Source organism: Narcine bancroftii, chromosome 4 (genome assembly GCF_036971445.1).
Source record: "Narcine bancroftii isolate sNarBan1 chromosome 4, sNarBan1.hap1, whole genome shotgun sequence".
In the NCBI taxonomy this organism is placed as follows: domain Eukaryota; kingdom Metazoa; phylum Chordata; class Chondrichthyes; order Torpediniformes; family Narcinidae; genus Narcine; species Narcine bancroftii.
Window position 1 is genome coordinate 195881535 of NC_091472.1, and position 17220 is coordinate 195898754.

The window sequence follows — 17220 nt, forward strand, 5'->3', positions numbered from 1 at the left end:
TCAAGAATGGATTCAAGAGTCGAGATTCAATTTATTGTCATAATAATAAAACAGTGTCCTAGTACATGAAACTCCTTTTTACCTGCTGCAAGGCAGAAAGATTAGCCGCCGGTAGAAATTGCCGAAGCACCTCTTACATTTCTTACAGTCAGACTTTCCGAGAAAGAGAAGCAAAAGAGAATCACCTCTAATGCTTGTGCAGCCTCCGCAACCACCCAGAGTCCAGTCCAAACCATTGGCAACCTGAGCAGATCTGAGCAGATTCCAATACGGTTAGGGACCCTTCGGTCCTCTTGGCAACCCCCTTCATATCCCAGTTCCAATACCTGGTACTCCAGCCAGTTTGAGCCAGTCTCCAGCAGCCCGCAACTTCCGTGGGTTCCTCGCCTCAAGTTGCCAGCTGCAGAGCTTTCTCACTTGTGCACCTCCGTGTTCACAGTCCTGAGGGTCATCTCTTCTGCTTCTCCTTCTCAGGTGAGGGTGATCTTCCCAACCAGCGGAATGGAACAGTCCAAGGAATTTTTGTAGGGGAATTTTTATCCCCCTACAAGAGGGAAGGTAGCAACAGTGGATGTTTGTGGAATTGGGAAGACTTCACATGGAGTCTTAACACTAACAGTGGCTGTGCATTTTTGTACATTTCCCATGTGAAATGGCTTTCTTTAGAAAAGTGTGACAGAGATTGCTCTCTTTGAAATGAGGGTTTGCAGCAATGGTGGTTTGAGAGTTGAGTGTGTCTTTGGGATAAGAGGAAGTGGGTATAATGGGGTATTGCCCTGGGCTAGAGGGTGAGCACAAGGTCATATGCTGAATATATGTGGAGAGGGTGGACTTGTTTCATGAGGTGTCACAGTTCAGAGTTATTACTCAAATGTTTGAGAGGGAGAAACTAAAATCAAGTGGAGTAAAGGGGACTACAGACGTATGAGAAAGGAACTCTCAGAAATTGATTGAAAGGCACACTCGCAGGGAGAACTGCAGAGCAGCAATGGCTGGAGTTTCTGTGAGAAATAAAGAAGGTATATTCCAAAAAAGAAGAAATATTTGATGATAAATGGACACAACTGTGGCTGACATGGGAAATTAAAGCCAAAGTAAATAAAAGGGGCTACAAGGAAACAAAAAATAGTGAGAAGATGAAAGGCTGGGAAGCTTTTAAAGTGTGCAGAAGGCAAACTAAATTTTAATTTTTTTTTCGATTTAAGTTTAGACATACACCATGATAACAGGCCATTTTGACTCACAAGTCTGTGATGCCTAATTACACCCAATTAACCTGCAGCCCCCAGTATCTTTTGAACGGTGGGAGGAAACTAGAACCTCTGGAGAAAACCCACGCAGAGACGGGGAGAATGTACAAACTCCTTACAGACAGTGCAGGATTTGAACCCCAGTCCAGTTCTGATCTTTTCTTTTTTTTTCCTTTTTCTTTTGGCTTGGCTTCGCGGACGAAGATTTATGGAGGGGGTAAAAGTCCACGTCAGCTGCAGGCTCGTTTGTGGCTGACAAGTCCGATGCGGGGCAGGCAGACACGATTGCAGCGGTTGCAAGGGAAAATTGGTTGGTTGGGGTTGGGTGTTGGGTTTTTCCTCCTTTGCCTTTTGTCAGTGAGGTGGGCTCTGCGGTCTTCTTCAAAGGAGGTTGCTGCCCGCCAAACTGTGAGGCGCCAAGATGCACAGTTTGAGGCGATATCAGCCCACTGGCGGTGGTCAATGTGGTAGGCACCAAGAGATTTCTTTAGGCGGTCCTTGTACCTTTTCTTTGGTGCACCTCTGTCACGGTGGCCAGTGGAGAGCTCGCCATATAACACGATCTTGGGAAGGCGATGGTCCTCCATTCTGGAGACGTGACCCATCCAGCGCAGCTGGATCTTCAGCAGCGTGGACTCGATGATCACTAGCGCTGTAAAGGCACTGGCGCTATGCCAACCATGCTGCCCTAAGAAGCTCATTAGGAAGGAAAAGATTAATTTTGAAAGGAAGCTAGCAAATAATATCAAAAATGATACAAAAAACTTTAAGGATATTAAGAGTAAAAAAGAGGTGAGAGTGGATATAGGACCAATAGAAAATGAAGCTGAAGATATTGATGGAAGATAAGATGCAGAAGACCTGAATGAGTGTTTTGTATCAGTCTTCACAGTGGAAGACATTAGTAGTTTATCTGACTTTCAAGGGTGATGGGTGAGTGTCAAGGTGAATGCATTCACGATCACCACAGAGAAAAAGTGCTAGGGAAGCTGAATGGTCTATGGGTAGATAAGTCTCCCAGACAAGATGGAATGCACCCTCAGGTTCTGAAAGAAGTAGCGGAAGAGATTGTGGAGGCACTGGTAATGATTTTCCAAGAATCGAATGATTTTTGGCATGGTTCCGGAAGACTTGAAAATTGCAAAGATCACAATTTGAAAAGAGATGGGAGCAGCAGAAAGGAAATTATAGACCTGTGAGCCTAACATCAGAGGTTTGGAAGTAGTTGGAGTTGATTTTCAAGGATGAGGTCACGGAGACCATGGATGTGTATGACAAGATAGGCCAAAGTCAGCCTGGTTTCTTTTAGTGAAATTCTTGCCTGATAATCCTACTGCAATTTTTTTGTCTGTGGAAACCACAAGCAAGCTAGACAAAGGAGATGGAGTGGATGTTGAAAATTTGGATTTTCAAAAGGGCTTTGACAAGGTGCCACACACGAGGTTGCTTAACAAGATGAGAGCCCATGGAATTATAGGAAAGGGGCTGGTCGGCAGGAAATCTTATTCTGGTTGGCTACCGATTATCAGAATGTTCTGTAGGGCTTGGTATTGGAACCACTTATTGTGTTCTATGTTTAATGATTTGGATTCTGGAATAAATGGTGTTGTAGTCAAGTTTGCAGATGATAGGTGGAGGGGCAGGTAATAGGAAGGAAACAGAGAGACTGCAGAGACAATTAGATTAGGAGGATTAGCAAATAAGTGGCAAATACATTGTTGGAAAGTGTATGGTCATGCACTTTGGTGGAAGGAAGAAAAGGGCAGACTATTATTTGGATGGGGAGAAAATTCAAAATTCAGATATGCAGATTCTTGGGAATCCTCATGCAGGATACCCTAAAATTTAACCTCAAGATTAAATCGGTGGTGAAGAAGGCAAATGCAATGTTAGCATTCATATTGAGAAGAATGATTCCTGGAATGAAGGGACAGCATGAGGAATGTTTAATGGCTCTTTGATAGTACTCCTTGGAGTTCAGAAGAACTCCAAGGGGGGGGACCTCACAGAGCATTATGAATGTTGACCTGGACAGAGTAGATGTGGCAAAGTTATTTCCTATGCTGGGGGAGTCCAGGACAAGAGGGCACAACTTCAGGATTGAAGGATGCCCACTTCAAACTGAGATGCAGAGGAATTTATTTAGTCAGGGAGTGGTGAACTTCTGGAATTTGCTGCCATGGGCGGCTGTGTGTATTTAAGGCAGAGTATTTGAAGAGTCAGGATATCAAAGGTTATGGGGACAGGCAGGAAGTGGGGCTGAATGGGAGAATGGATCGGCTCATGATGGAATGGTGAATGGGCCAAATGGCCGCCGCCTTGTAGTCTCATGGTCTAAAATGACCAAAACAGTAAAATACCTTCGTACTTATTTAAATTGGTTTCAATATTCAATTGTAATTTATCTTTCAGAGACATTTGGTGTGAAGTTGTAAACTGAGCTATAAAGGAATGGTGTTTGAGATGAATAGATATTGAGAAAATGAAGTTGATGCTTTTGCTGGAATTGTGATGCTGTGATTACTGTTTATTCACAGGTAGAACACATCGGTCAAACCAAGTGACATCTCCAGAGTATGTTTTTCTAATATCTGAATTGGCAGGTGAACAGAGATTTGCATCCATTGTTGCAAAAAGACTAGAAAGTTTGGTAAGTTCACAACTTCAAAACAGGTTGCATTTGCTGTTTCACACAAAATCAAACCACGAGCAAAAATTGAAAAAGTCCCCAAAACTGTTGCCAACCTTGGTTTAGTTGGATTAGTTGCATTTTTTCATATTCCATACTCATTTGCCAATTAAATTTGAAGGGCTTAAATTGATACATTTATGTTGGCAATGATAAAAATGTAAAACGAGTTCTATAAGTGTGTTTCTCGTTCCCACATCAACCTAAACGACAGGTAGAGAAAGGGGAAAGTCGGTGGGGAATTTCAGTAGCCTCTCCTCTTTCAGCTTGCATGAATTCCATTAGACAGAGGAATGCCCTCCAAGTGCTGAGTATCTATTTGAGTAGTCTTCAAGAGGGATTATTATTAATGTGAGTGCTAGAAACATTTTCAGGGATCTAACATTGGCAAGTGTTTGACACTTCCATTTTAGACCCTGTGTGAAGCAGGAAATTGCAACAGCCCAAATGTTGGACTTGGTTGTAAAGTCTGTTGTACTTTGCATTTGTTTCTGGTGTTTGCGTCATTGCATTTTATGTTAATGATATGAAGATTATCTTGTATTTCACACTTTGTGGTTCCAACCTGTTCAACTTCTCCATGTATGTAAAATCCCTCCAGATTTTGCCAGGCCTGGTGAATGTTTTCCAGCATTTGCTATTTTTGATTTTTCATTCTAGGCCTGATGACTTTTATTTTTACCTTTTGAACAGGGTGCTCTGACACATGGCGATAGACGTGCCACTGAAACCAGAGATTTGAGCAGGTTTAACTTTGATAACAAGGTAATGCATTGGTTTTTGGGGTGAAGAATAATGGGGTTTTACTGTTCATTTTAACTTTTAATTATTTATTTTGTCTTTAGTCACTTTTATCTGTTACTGTGAATACTTTTCCTGTTTAAGAATTGGAATATGAAAAATAACATCTTCATAATAACGTGATGGACTAAAATCACAAGATGCTACAAAACTGAGATTGAGCCTCATTCTGAATGAAGTAATGTATTGCATGCATATCACTCTTGCTTTTAATAAGCTGCCAGAATGATAAATTGTTGACAAACTGTTTGACGCTTCTACAGTATGGAAGGAATGCCCTGGAAATAGTCATGAAATCCATTGTAAATCTGGATAGTCCACTGGTGTCATCGCCTAAAGACTACACTGGGGAATTCTTTAAAGGTACAGGATGCATTCTATTTACTGTTTGTCAATTTGGATTAGTTGTAATGAATTCTGTGTAGTATTTCTTGGTTTAAATTGTTGAACTGTCCTTGTGGCCCAAATAGCTTGTTTGATCTGCAGCAATTTTAAATGAATTATTTATTCTATCATGTCTGTGTTTTGCTTTTTTTTAAGAGTGCTACAATTATAACTTGGAATTAAAAATTGTGGTTCAAGCTTTATAGCAGAGAGTTTGAACACACCATCTTAGTTGAGACTACTCCAGAAATGCTGAGGAATCATTGCTGAATGGAGCATATTGAGATCCTTCCTGCTCTTTGGGATAAATATGAAAAATTCCAGGGGACAAGTTGAAGCAAGGGAAGTTTTCCTGTGCTCTGTCAGCATTTATCTCATTTCGATTGACGAGTTAATTTTAAATTGATTCCCAGATTTCCTTTCACTAGAAAAGTTGTTCTTCAAATGAGAAGAATTCAAGTGCTTGAAGGTTTTTGAAGTAGTCTGACTTGGGACCAAATTTACATGGTTACCCCTTAGTTCAGAAGAGGGCAGTCACTTGATCTATGCACATATCAGAGAATTGAGTCTTTAAATTTTTTAGTGAGCTGTATGTTATCTGATGATAGCTTACAGTATATTTTCATAAAGTACAGTTAAATTGAGTCATGTGAATCAGATTACATTTAGCAAGTCGATATTATAATCTTGTGCTGCTAATCCTGGTCTTCTCCGTTTTTAAAAAAAAAAGACAGAAATGCTGGAGGAGCTCAGCAAGTCTCGCTGTGTCCATGGGAGGTAAAGATAGATAACCATTGTTTTGGGCCCAATCCCTACTTCAAGGTATACCTTGAAGAAGGGCTCAGGTCCGAAATGTTGGTTGTCTATCCTTGCCTCCCATGGACTCAGCGAGACCTGCTGAGCTCCTCCAGCATTTCAGGGTTTTTACCACAACCACAGCTCCTGCAAACTATTGTTTCACTCCAGTCTTCCCTGTGCTTTTTCCCTTCTGATTCTGTTAGGTTTAAATGCTTTCACTCCCAAAATCTGACTCTTGTTGAGGTGGACTTCAAGAAACACTTCTATATTTTAAAACATTTCTATTTTATATTAATATAAGGGCTATGGTTGTACATTAAAGTACCACCCCTTACATCAAGTTTATCTCCTAGCCATTGAATCGGAGGCTGCAAGACCTCAACCATTGTCCTCAAACCATTGATTCCAAATTGTGATTTCCACAGTGCCTTTCAGAATATTCTGCATCCTCAGTCATGTCCTTTATTCTGAACTTGTTGAAATAGATTATTTTCAAAACCAACAATTAACATTATAGATGTCAATGCCAATCAAAATGGATAGATGGGCATGGGATTAATGCAGATCTGAACAATTGAACCTTTGGCTTTTCATCGTTTATTCAATTTTTAAATTGGGTTGTTAGAGACTTTAAGTCAACTTTTTGTCATCTGACTAAACATGATCAAAGACTATAAGACATAGAAGCAGAAATGGATCATTCAGCTCATTGAGTCTGCCCTGCTATTTAATCATGAACTGATCCATTTTTCCACTCAGCCCCTCAGCCAAGTCTTTGCCCCATAACCTTTGATGCCTGGCTAATCAAGAACTTTAAATATACTCCATCACTTGGCCCCCACAACCGTCCGTGGCAACAAATTCTACAGATTCATCACCCTCTGGAAATAGATATGCAACCAAAGAAAACAGTGTTTCTTGGATCATGATGCCTACGTCACACAAACTAACATTACCACAAGTTAATAAATATAATTCCAAGTTAATAAAATAAAATATAATCAGACCTCAGTGGTGACAGTATTATTCACTGGCTGGAGGGGGGAAAAAACCTGTAACTCATTCTGGGCATCCTAGTCCTGATGCTTCTGCACTTCCTTTCTGATGGAATTAGATCAAAGAGATTATAGGATGGATTGTAGGAATGCTCAACAAGGCTTCCGGTCCACTGCAAACAGTGCTCACTGCAAATGTCATGAATAGGAGGGTGGGAGACCCCAATAATCTCAGGGGTTCTTTTGTTAGGTCTGAAAGCTTCCACACCACACAATGATGCAGCCAGACAGGACACTCAGTTGTGCTCAAAATAGGGCCTCCAACTTCTATAGAAAATGTAATCACCGCTGTGCCTTCCCAACTAATGAGATGTTGTGAACTCTCTCCAACATAGTGTAGAATTATTTGTGGTCAAATTAAATTCATTTGGTCTTTAAGACAGCTCCATGACTAAAGAGTGCTGATTTTTGTTTGTATTCTTTTTATATTGAGCTCATTTCATATGATGTTCCCTGTGCTTTTGTGTCCCTAGATGTTCGACAGGGATTGATAGGTGTAGGTTTAATAAATTTGGAAGACCGTTCAGGACTGCTCACATTAGATAAAGGTAATATTTGCATTTTTTAAAAAAAAAGCTCATAACTTCTTGTTCTGCAATATAGCTTCTCTTGGCTGATAACTAATTAATCCATTTCAGATTACAACAATATTGGCAAATTTCTGAATAGAATCCTTGGTATGGAGGTGCACCAACAGAATGCATTGTTCCAGTATTTCTCAGACACTTTAAATGCTGTCATTCAAAATGCTAAAAAGAATGGAAGATATGATATGGGGATTTTAGGTAAGTCCTTTGTTTTGTATTGTCTGAATTACAAATTTATCATTAAACACTTACTGATGGCTTTTGTTTTGGATAGATCTGGGTTCTGGGGACGAGAAAGTGAAGAAATTAGAAGTCAAGAAATTCCTTACCCCTGGATATTCGGTGTCAGGGCATGTTGAAGTATACACTGTAAGTGATGGTGAAATAGTTTGTATCTTGGATCCTTGGTTGTTTTGTTTTCCTTTAATGTAGATATTCTTACCTGAAGTACAGATTTTGGGCTTCTCGCGGCTTGTTTGAGAGCACCATTGAGGCAGTATCATGTCCTTGTTTACGGTTCATGTGCATACTACTCAAGGAGGTTGCTGGTTGGGTAACTCAACCTCCCATCTTTGCTTGCTGAGACCATTTGTAAATCACTCCTTTTGCTTACAAATTATAATGACCATATTTAGCATTTTATTCTCTCTATATTGCCATTTGTTTTAAATTTGTTATCTGTTTACAATTCTTCATTTGTTTACATATATACACTATGTGCAGTTTGTTTTTACACTATCAATAAGTGGTAAAATTCTGCCTCGCCTGCAGGAAAAGAATGAGTTGTATGTGCTATTATGTATGTTCTCTGACAATGAATCTGAATAAATCTATTGCAACAGAACTTTTAAAAGTTTAATTTACCACAATTTGCATAATGGATTGTAAAAGGATATTGTTTAAAATGTGTATCTTGGTAGATAAGTGTCGAAAGAGGAATGTCCTGGGAAGAAGCCACGAAGTTTTGGGCAGAACAAATGGGAACAGATGATGGGTTCTACCTGTCAATGCAGGTATGTAAGAAGAAATAAATTTTCTACGTGCTGCAGCAGTTGTTCCCAGATTTGTGCTGTTAGATTCTCATTCTTCATCATTACAGTAAACCTTGTATTTTAAGCTGGAATGAATTGTTGAATGAAGCTGTGCACTGTTAATTGCTGGCTATCTACTCTCTTAATTCCCCTTCTCCCCATTTCCTTTCCCTACCATGGAAGTGAAGAAATTTGACAGCAGAAACTGTACAGAGAATCCTATAACGATCAGACAGTAAGCTTGCCTGGCTTACAGTTCTGTGAACCTTCAGGATCACAGATTGTTATCCATTCCTTCTGTTTTTTAAAAATGTTGACATTCAGACAGACCCTTTCGGCCCATGAGTCTGTGTCGCCTAATTAACCTCCACTCCCTCCCCCCCCCCCCACTGGTTTTGAAGAATGGGCTGAAACCGGAGCCCCCAGGGAATCCCATGTAGACACAGGGAGAATATAAACTCCTTAGATACAGTGAGGGATTGGAATCCCAGTCCCAATTGCTGCTATTGTAACAACATTGCACTAACTGCTACACTAATTGTGCTGCCTCGTCATTCTTTATGAATGACTTTTACTTCTGATGAGAGAAGAAAGCAAGATGTGACACAAAGACCAAATCTGCATTCAGTCTTGTAGTCTTAGCAATTAACAACTATATGACATCTTGGATACAGCAAAATATTGTCGTTTATAATTAATGAAATGCAACCTCAGAGTGACACACGTGGAAACTAGTATGAACTAGTTGTCTACCATGTTGTCTACATGAGCTAGTTCCATTTGTCTGCATTTGACTCAAGTTACTCTCACCCTTCTCTGTCCATGTGCATGTCTAGGCTGCCCTTGGAATATTGTGTGCATTTGTGGGTACTCCATACAGGAAGGATGTGGAGGTTTTGATACAGAAGAGATTTACCAGGATGCTGTCTGTATTGGATGGATTGAGCTATGGGAGAGATTGAACAAACTTGGGTTCTTTCCTTTGGAGTGTCAGAGGATGAATTGTGACCTGAATAAGTTTAAAATTAAGAGTAGATGGGGTCATGTTTAGTTGGGAAAGTGTCAGGTTTGGTGAGTTCAAAGAGAGACCAGTCAGGACACAAGTTTGAAATCAAACGTAACTTTATTCTTTGGCTTGGCTTCGCGGACGAAGATTTATGGAGGGGTAATGTCCACGTCAGCTGCAGGCTCGTTTGTGGCTGACAAGTCCGATGCGGGACTTTATTAACGCACAATTAATAAGAGAGACAATTTCCAAGGGAGCGTACATGCGCCATTTCCAAGGGAGCGTACACGCGCCATTTCCAGGGGAGCGTACACGCGCCATTTCCAGGGGAGCGTACACGCGCCATTTCCAGGGGAGCGTACACGCGCCATTTCCAGGGGAGCGTACACGCGCCATTTCCAGGGGAGCGTACACGCGCCATTTCCAGGGGAGCGTACACGCGCCATTTCCAGGGGAGCGTACACGCGCCATTTCCAGGGGAGCGTACACGCGCCATTTCCAGGGGAGCGTACACGCGCCATTTCCAGGGGAGCGTACACGCGCCATTTCCAGGGGAGCGTACACGCGCCATTTCCAGGGGAGCGTACACGCGCCATTTCCAGGGGAGCGTACACGCGCCATTTCCAGGGGAGCGTACACGCGCCATTTCCAGGGGAGCGTACACAACTATTGATTCACACAGGCGATGCAGACATTCGCACACTATTCACAGGGGTTATACACACCCTCCTGGACCCCAGAATAAGATGAGGTGGATCTGGTACCACTGTGTACACAGGGGTATACGCATACTCTCAGACCCCTGATCATTTGAGAGCTGGATCAGATACCACTGTACCTGCAAGGATATATGCACGCTTTCAGACCCCTGAACAGTTGAGAGCAGTGACTCTACTACCAGTATTGATTTCTGGAAATTTGAGCTATGGCAATACCACGGCTCAGCTTCAGTGCAGTGTGCACCTTACCTACGACCCTTCCAAGTGTCGTCTGCAATAGCGACCTGGCCTGGAGCAGTGTCTGGGGTTATCACCACCAGGCAGAGAGAGTGAGTGTCCTCTGTGCTGGTGCTAAATACAGGGCCCTAGCCAATAAGGGTCTAGGTGATTTGAACCAGCCAGTGGCAAGGATCGCATTGACCAGTGGTCTGAGCCCAATCTTAACTGGCACTCCACCTGCAAATCGTAACTTTGTCTATAACTTTATAACTTGGAGTGGAACAAAAAGTACACCATGTACTGATAGATGATGTGACTTCTAAATAAGTTTCAGGTGGGGAGGCCACGTGACCACCAGCAATAGTCAGGGAGACCACCCCTCCTCCACAGACAACCTCCCAGGGGAGGTGAGGTGGAAGCAGGGAGGTTGTACCATGACAGTTGAGACCAGAATTAGACCACACAGCCTCAACATTTGGAAGAGTAGACTTAATACAAATACTCCCAGAGAGTAGTGAATCTGGATTTTTTGGCCAATAAGATGGTAGAAGCACCCTCATTAAATGTGTTTAAGACAGTGATATAAATGTTATGGGGTGCAGGCCAGTAAATGGAGGTTAATTCATGGCCAGATTATCCCTGATTTTATTGAATGGCTTTTATGTCCAGATAAGAAAACAGGATATCAGTCAGTAACAGATAAGGACAGACAAATGGCAGGTAGAGTTTAATCTGGACAAGTGTGAGGTGTTGCATTTTGGCAGGTCAAATGTAAGAGTGAAATATACAGTTAATGGCAGGATTTGTGAAAACATTAATGTTCTGAGGGATTGGTGCAGATCGCCAGCTCATTGAAAGTGGTCACCCAAGTTGATAAGGTATTGAAGAAGCCCTATGGTGCTCTTGCTGTCTTGGTTGGGCCGTTGAGTACAAAAGGAACATGTGTTTGCAGCTGGGCAAAATTTGGGTTCAGCCACACTTAAGATACTTCATGCAATTCTAGTTGTCCCTCTACAGGGAAGAAGTGGAGGCATTGGTTTGTTGAGAGGTTGCCTGGTTTGAGGGTCTGAATTATGGGGAGAGATTTGACAAACTCTGGTTCTTTGGAATGTTGGGGGCTGAGGGCAGACCTGAGTGAGGTGTATAAAATTGAGAGGTTTTTATAAGATGGACAGTTAGAATCTTTTTCCCCCCAGAGTAAAAGTAACATATCCGAGGACATATTTAATGCACGTGCAGGGAGGAGTTTAAGGGAAATGAGCTGGGAACTTTTTACACAGTGGTGGGTGCCGGAATGGTCTGCCAGGTATAGTAGTGGAAGCAGATACTGTCGTGACATTTGAAGACCATTGAGATAGAAACATGAATATGAATGGAATGGAGCAAAGTTTTACTTGATTTTGACATGATGTCTGGCACAGACATATGGGCCAAAGGACTTGTTTCCATGCTGTTCCATCCCATTATGATTCTATTCTAAACATTTAGCCCTTCATTACAACTGCACCATATTGTGTTTCATACCAGTCACAGAAAAGGCTACAGGCGTAGGGAGTCACAATTAATGTTTCAGGTCGATGAGGTTTATCTCTCCTTGAGCACATCCAGGTTCTGTTTTCATTTCGGATGTCTAGTATCACTTTTGTTGTTATTTTCTATTGCGAAAGTTCTGTGATGACCTGCCTAAGCTTTTGTAGCACCTTAAGTCCTGGATTTTTACTTCGTAGAAGTCGAGAGCTGTACATTTCACATTATTCTGACTTCAAACTATTGAAATTTCTCCATTGTCACTGTATCCTGATCCATCAACACTGAAAGCCTCTTCACCATACAAGTGGCAGAGGATTAAAAGTATGAGTAATAATTTTTCGTCTATTAGCCTTGCACACATTCTATTGAATAATTTTATTTTAAATTGGCTTTTAGAAACAAAAATTGCTACCACAGCTTGAGTGAACCTTTTGGTACGGTGTTATTTCTTGCGTTATTTGAGTCTTATCTTTTCTGCAAATCGTGGACTTGAGCTTATTTTCTGCTTTGTAACATTTTCTGCTTTGTAACATTTTCTTCCTCTTGGAGAGCTGCACCTACAATTTAAATTAAACATTGAATTTTAGCCTTTGAACTCATCAAGTTGAAGCAGCAACTTTAAATACAATATTTTAATGTTATGTTCCATGGTAAAGCTGCTGATTTCCTAAATAGCACAGTGAACATTTAAAGCAAAAGTCAGAATGTATTGGTTATTTGCCCAAATTTAGAACAGAGAAAACCATAGGTGACCCATCTATGATCACTGGATGGTGAATTTTCCATCACCAAAAGGGCAGCACAGTTAGTGTAGCGATGACCTCAATGCAATTACAGCACCAGGAACCTAGGTTTAGATCCAGTGGTCTGTAAGGAAAACACATTTTCCCCGTGTTTGCGTGGGTTTTCCTCCAGGTGCTCTGATTTCTTCCCACCCTCCAAAACGTACGGGGTTGTAGGTTAGTTTGGGTGTAATTAGGCGGCACAGGTTTAAATGGCCAGAAGTAGCTTCTACCGTGCTGTAAATAAATTTTTTTAATTTAAATTTAAAATGCAGAAGTTGTAGCTAATATCAGAGAATGATAAATTCGCTGTCATCTCTATTGAAATTGCACTTCAAATTGTTGCCTGTGAGCTGAGCAGAGAAATTTATCCAACTCTCACCTTGAAGCATCAGACACATGATCATAAAAATTAATTTACACTTCATGGATTTGCTTGCACTAAGTGCTTCAGGTCAGAATGGACATTGGTGTGTATTTTTAGGACTATGCTTATTCTCACACAGATCGCTGCATGAGTTTGTGTCTAATATTTATTGGATACAAATTTATTTTGGGGAAAGTGTAAGCTGAGGGAGTAAAATGAGATGTGCTGAAATTATTGCACCCATTTTTTTTAAAATGTGTACATTTTTGAATGGTTTCAAACTGTTTATTCTAAGTGGAAATAGTAATCAAACTGAAGTTTAGTCATGTCACAATTTGTGTGACAGTCTCCAGTATTGTCAGACCTGTAAACTGTACAGCTCTAAAATTAATTTCTGTTGATTCTTCAGTGCTATTTTATCTTAGATTTTAATTTTAATTTAGACATACAGCACAGCAACTAGCCTTTTCAGCCCACGTGCCACCCAATTAACCTAAAACTCCAGTACATTTTGAACGTTGAGAGGAAATTGGCCTCCCCAGAGGAAACGTCAAACTCCTTACAGACAGTGCTGGATTTGAACCCCAGTTGCTGGTGCGATAACAGCGGTGCGCTAACCACTACGCTCACCGCACTGCACTAATTTCCGATTAGAATTGCACTGGTGCATAAATCACCATCTGGACATTAACAGTCATTTGATCTGGCTTGGCTTGAGTATGCCAATCCCACGTGATCAATTACTGCAGAATCTTAGTTAATAAGTTACTCTGCCCAGTTCACAGGCAACTAATTAAAGTATGATTTTTATGACTGCTGTTAAGAATATTGCTTTCCCATTATACCCACAAAAGTTGGTCCCCCTTGCGTAAGAAAGATCCAATCTACTGATAAATTTAAATAACTCCTTTTTGGAATGTTCACTCCACTTGGACATTTCTGGAAAATTGGGCTTTTTTTCTGAAAGTGCAGAGTTGTGTTGGCCTTTGGCAAAAGTGATGGAATTTGTGAGTATTTTCTGTTTTGTTTTTCTCACATTGCTGACTGGCTCAACAAAAGCAGTTCATAATGTGTATTAATTCCCTTCATAATCCTGGTCCTTTCCAGGAGAAAACCCCACTCAAAATTCAAAAGATACATTCAGAAATGATGTTCGAGGATGACAGTTTTGTATGTTTGCAGTGAAACTGGAGAGCAATGTACTGTAATGACGTGTACCGTAAGGGGTGCCAGATGACACCAGTGGCAACTTTGTCTAACTTAAGGCAGGCAGAGGCAATTTTGTATAATATTACATGTTCTGTACTATTACATGACAATAAAGGACTCTTGAATTCTATTTCAAGGAACTAATTTAAATTTAATTATGCATTTTCTTAATAGATAAGAAATAATAAAAAGACAGCAATCCTTGTCAAAGAAATTAACAGCAAGAAGAGACTGTTTATGATGTACAGACCAAACACTGGCAAACAACTCAAGCTGGAGAATTATATTGACCTGAAAAAGAAATATAAAAAGGTGAAGGAAAATTAGCTGAAAAAAATTTGCAATATGTGGATATGTTAGCATGAGGAACAGGATTGATCTCGCTCCTGAATATTGTTGTTGTTGTTTCCTCTGAGTGGCATTGTAGGTCCCATCATCTTTCCTGTTGGTAGATTGAATGGTCCACTTCCATTCGAGAGCGATCCAAGGATCATCCACTCGTCCCTTCCACCCCCCACCCCCCCGTAACTGCAAGAAGTGCTACATTTGCCCTTGCACCTCCTTCCTCACTACTATTTGGTGTCTTAAACAGTCCTTCCAAGAGAAGTAACACCACCTGTAAATTTGCAAGGGTCACTTACTGTGCTTGGTGCTCCCTTTGAGGATTCCGCCACATCAGGGAGACTGAATGCAGAGTGAGGGATGGTTTTGTTGAGTACCTTTGCTCTATCTGCTGCAACAAGGACCTCCCAGTAGCTTACCATTTAAATTCCACACCCCACACTTGGATGTCTGTCCATGGTCTTGTGCACTGCCAAGTTCAGGCTACCTGTAAATTGAAGGAAAACACTTCCAACATATGACATCGATATTGACCTCCAATTTCCATGAACCCCCTCCTGTCTCTCTGTTTCCCTATCCTTTTGTTCATCTCCATTCCCTTCCTTCTATCAGAGAACTGCTCTGCCCTCTCGGCATCACTTCTACCTGTATCCACGTTACTTCTTGCCTGTTACCCTGTGTGTTGTTCCTCCCCCTTCCCCATAACACCACCCCCACACACACACACACACACACACACACACACACACACACACACACACACACACACACACACACACACACACACACATCTTTTTATTCAGCTGTGTGCCTGATTATCACCATTCCTGAGGAAGGGCTCAGGCCTGAAATTCCAACAACTTTGTATGGATGCTTTGTGACCTACTGAGTTTCTCCAGAACTTTTGTGTACTGGTCTTTTTCCATGTTGTGTCTCTCAAACGCATGCTAAAGATGTGTTTTTGGTTCATTGTAAGAAAATGCTGGGCAATGCTCATGGTTAAAGTATATTATGTATGTTACATTTTAATGTATTATTATGGGATAATAAAAGGATCCTTGGCTAATATAAATTAACTGATTGCAGGTAGGTGGCAAGAAGAATGAAGTGGGGGAAGTTGATGAGCATGAGGGAGCAGGTTGTTGGGAGAAAGTGGGGGAGAGGGACTGATGGGAAAACTCTGGGGTGAGGAATAAGATATTTCCAGGTTTGCCACTGAAATGTTACTTTAACTGGCATAGAATGTCACTATGCCTGCTGTGTTAATAATTGTGTGACAGACTGGGCAGTGTAATTCAGCTTCTAACCTCTTGTGACTACCATCACAGGTATCCTCTGGGGAAGCAGTGTCACATTGGGTAGAGCAGTACAAGTCCTCTGCAGACACATGTACTCATGCATATTGGTTAGTATGATCAGTAAAAATGTTGTTAAACATGTGCTGTTTTGTGCTTGAATGCTTCAAATTACCTTAACATCTTTTTTTCTCCTTGCATCCCATGGACCCATCTTCAGCTTTTGTCCTATCCAAGTTGTTGAATGTGAAACTGCTTCATTTCTGTCACATCTTCTCAACTCCTTTGAGATTTTCCTATCAGATGGACATCTGTAACAACAGTAAAAGGAGTAGCCAAAATTTCAGTTAATGATTCCAATGTCAACTTGTTTAGAGCAAGACAGCAATGAAACAGACCCCGTGGCTGAACTCGTTCATGCTGACTCTTGTAGCTACAAACTTAACACTGTCTTTCGCAACATGACCTGAATACAGTAAAATCCTCATTATCCAGCACCTACGGGATCGTGGATGCCAGAAATGCAAATGTTCCGGATAACTGAGACTCCCTCTTACAATGCATAACTAATACCTGCATTAAGAATACCTTTAAAAGACAATGCAAAATGTAAAGCAATTTGGGGGAAAAAAATCACTATTGTAGTCTTTCATTATGTAAAGTTCACTTTAGTCAAGTAATTCCAGTAACTTACAAAATTTAAATTCGAACCTTGATTGCTGGTGCTAGCCACTGTGTTAACACCTCCCCTCTCCCAAGTTTACGGATATACCTAAAGCTAATAAAGATATTAACTCTTACTAGGTAGGGATAAGGAGACACTTTGGGAGTCGTCCCAGCAGCGAGCAGCATCAACCAGCTCTTCATCCTGGTGTCCCAGTCAGATCCTCAGCGTAACCTGACTCATTTCCACGCCTTTATTCCAATCAGGCTCTCAGCGTGCCTTCCTTTAAATTCAAACCCCAGTTGTTGGTTCTGTAACGCCATTGTGCTAATCCCTACGCTAACCATGCTGCCATCATAATTAAACCCCCCCCCCCCCTTAAATTTACAGATGAAGCCTTACCGGGCACGACTGGGGTGCTCTGTTGGCTGAATGTTTCCTCCCAAGGGGCTTCAAGGAACATTTACTTTTACAGTGTTAAATTTTTATTTA

The 17220-nt window shown here is 41.2% G+C and overlaps 1 protein-coding gene across 5 annotated transcripts in view; it reads left to right on the forward strand.

Moving 5' to 3' along the window:
• Positions 1 to 17220, forward strand: part of sbno1 (strawberry notch homolog 1 (Drosophila)) — a 99428-nt gene that overhangs the window by 74986 nt on the left and 7222 nt on the right. For all 5 annotated transcript variants that reach the window (XM_069933504.1, XM_069933503.1, XM_069933502.1 and 2 more), the window contains 9 exons: positions 3788 to 3900; positions 4633 to 4704; positions 5004 to 5103; positions 7451 to 7525; positions 7616 to 7762; positions 7839 to 7933; positions 8485 to 8577; positions 14602 to 14739; positions 16098 to 16174. In XM_069933504.1, coding sequence (XP_069789605.1) covers positions 3788 to 3900; positions 4633 to 4704; positions 5004 to 5103; positions 7451 to 7525; positions 7616 to 7762; positions 7839 to 7933; positions 8485 to 8577; positions 14602 to 14739; positions 16098 to 16174 — 910 coding nt within the window. The remainder of the gene's footprint in view (positions 1 to 3787; positions 3901 to 4632; positions 4705 to 5003; positions 5104 to 7450; positions 7526 to 7615; positions 7763 to 7838; positions 7934 to 8484; positions 8578 to 14601; positions 14740 to 16097; positions 16175 to 17220) is intronic.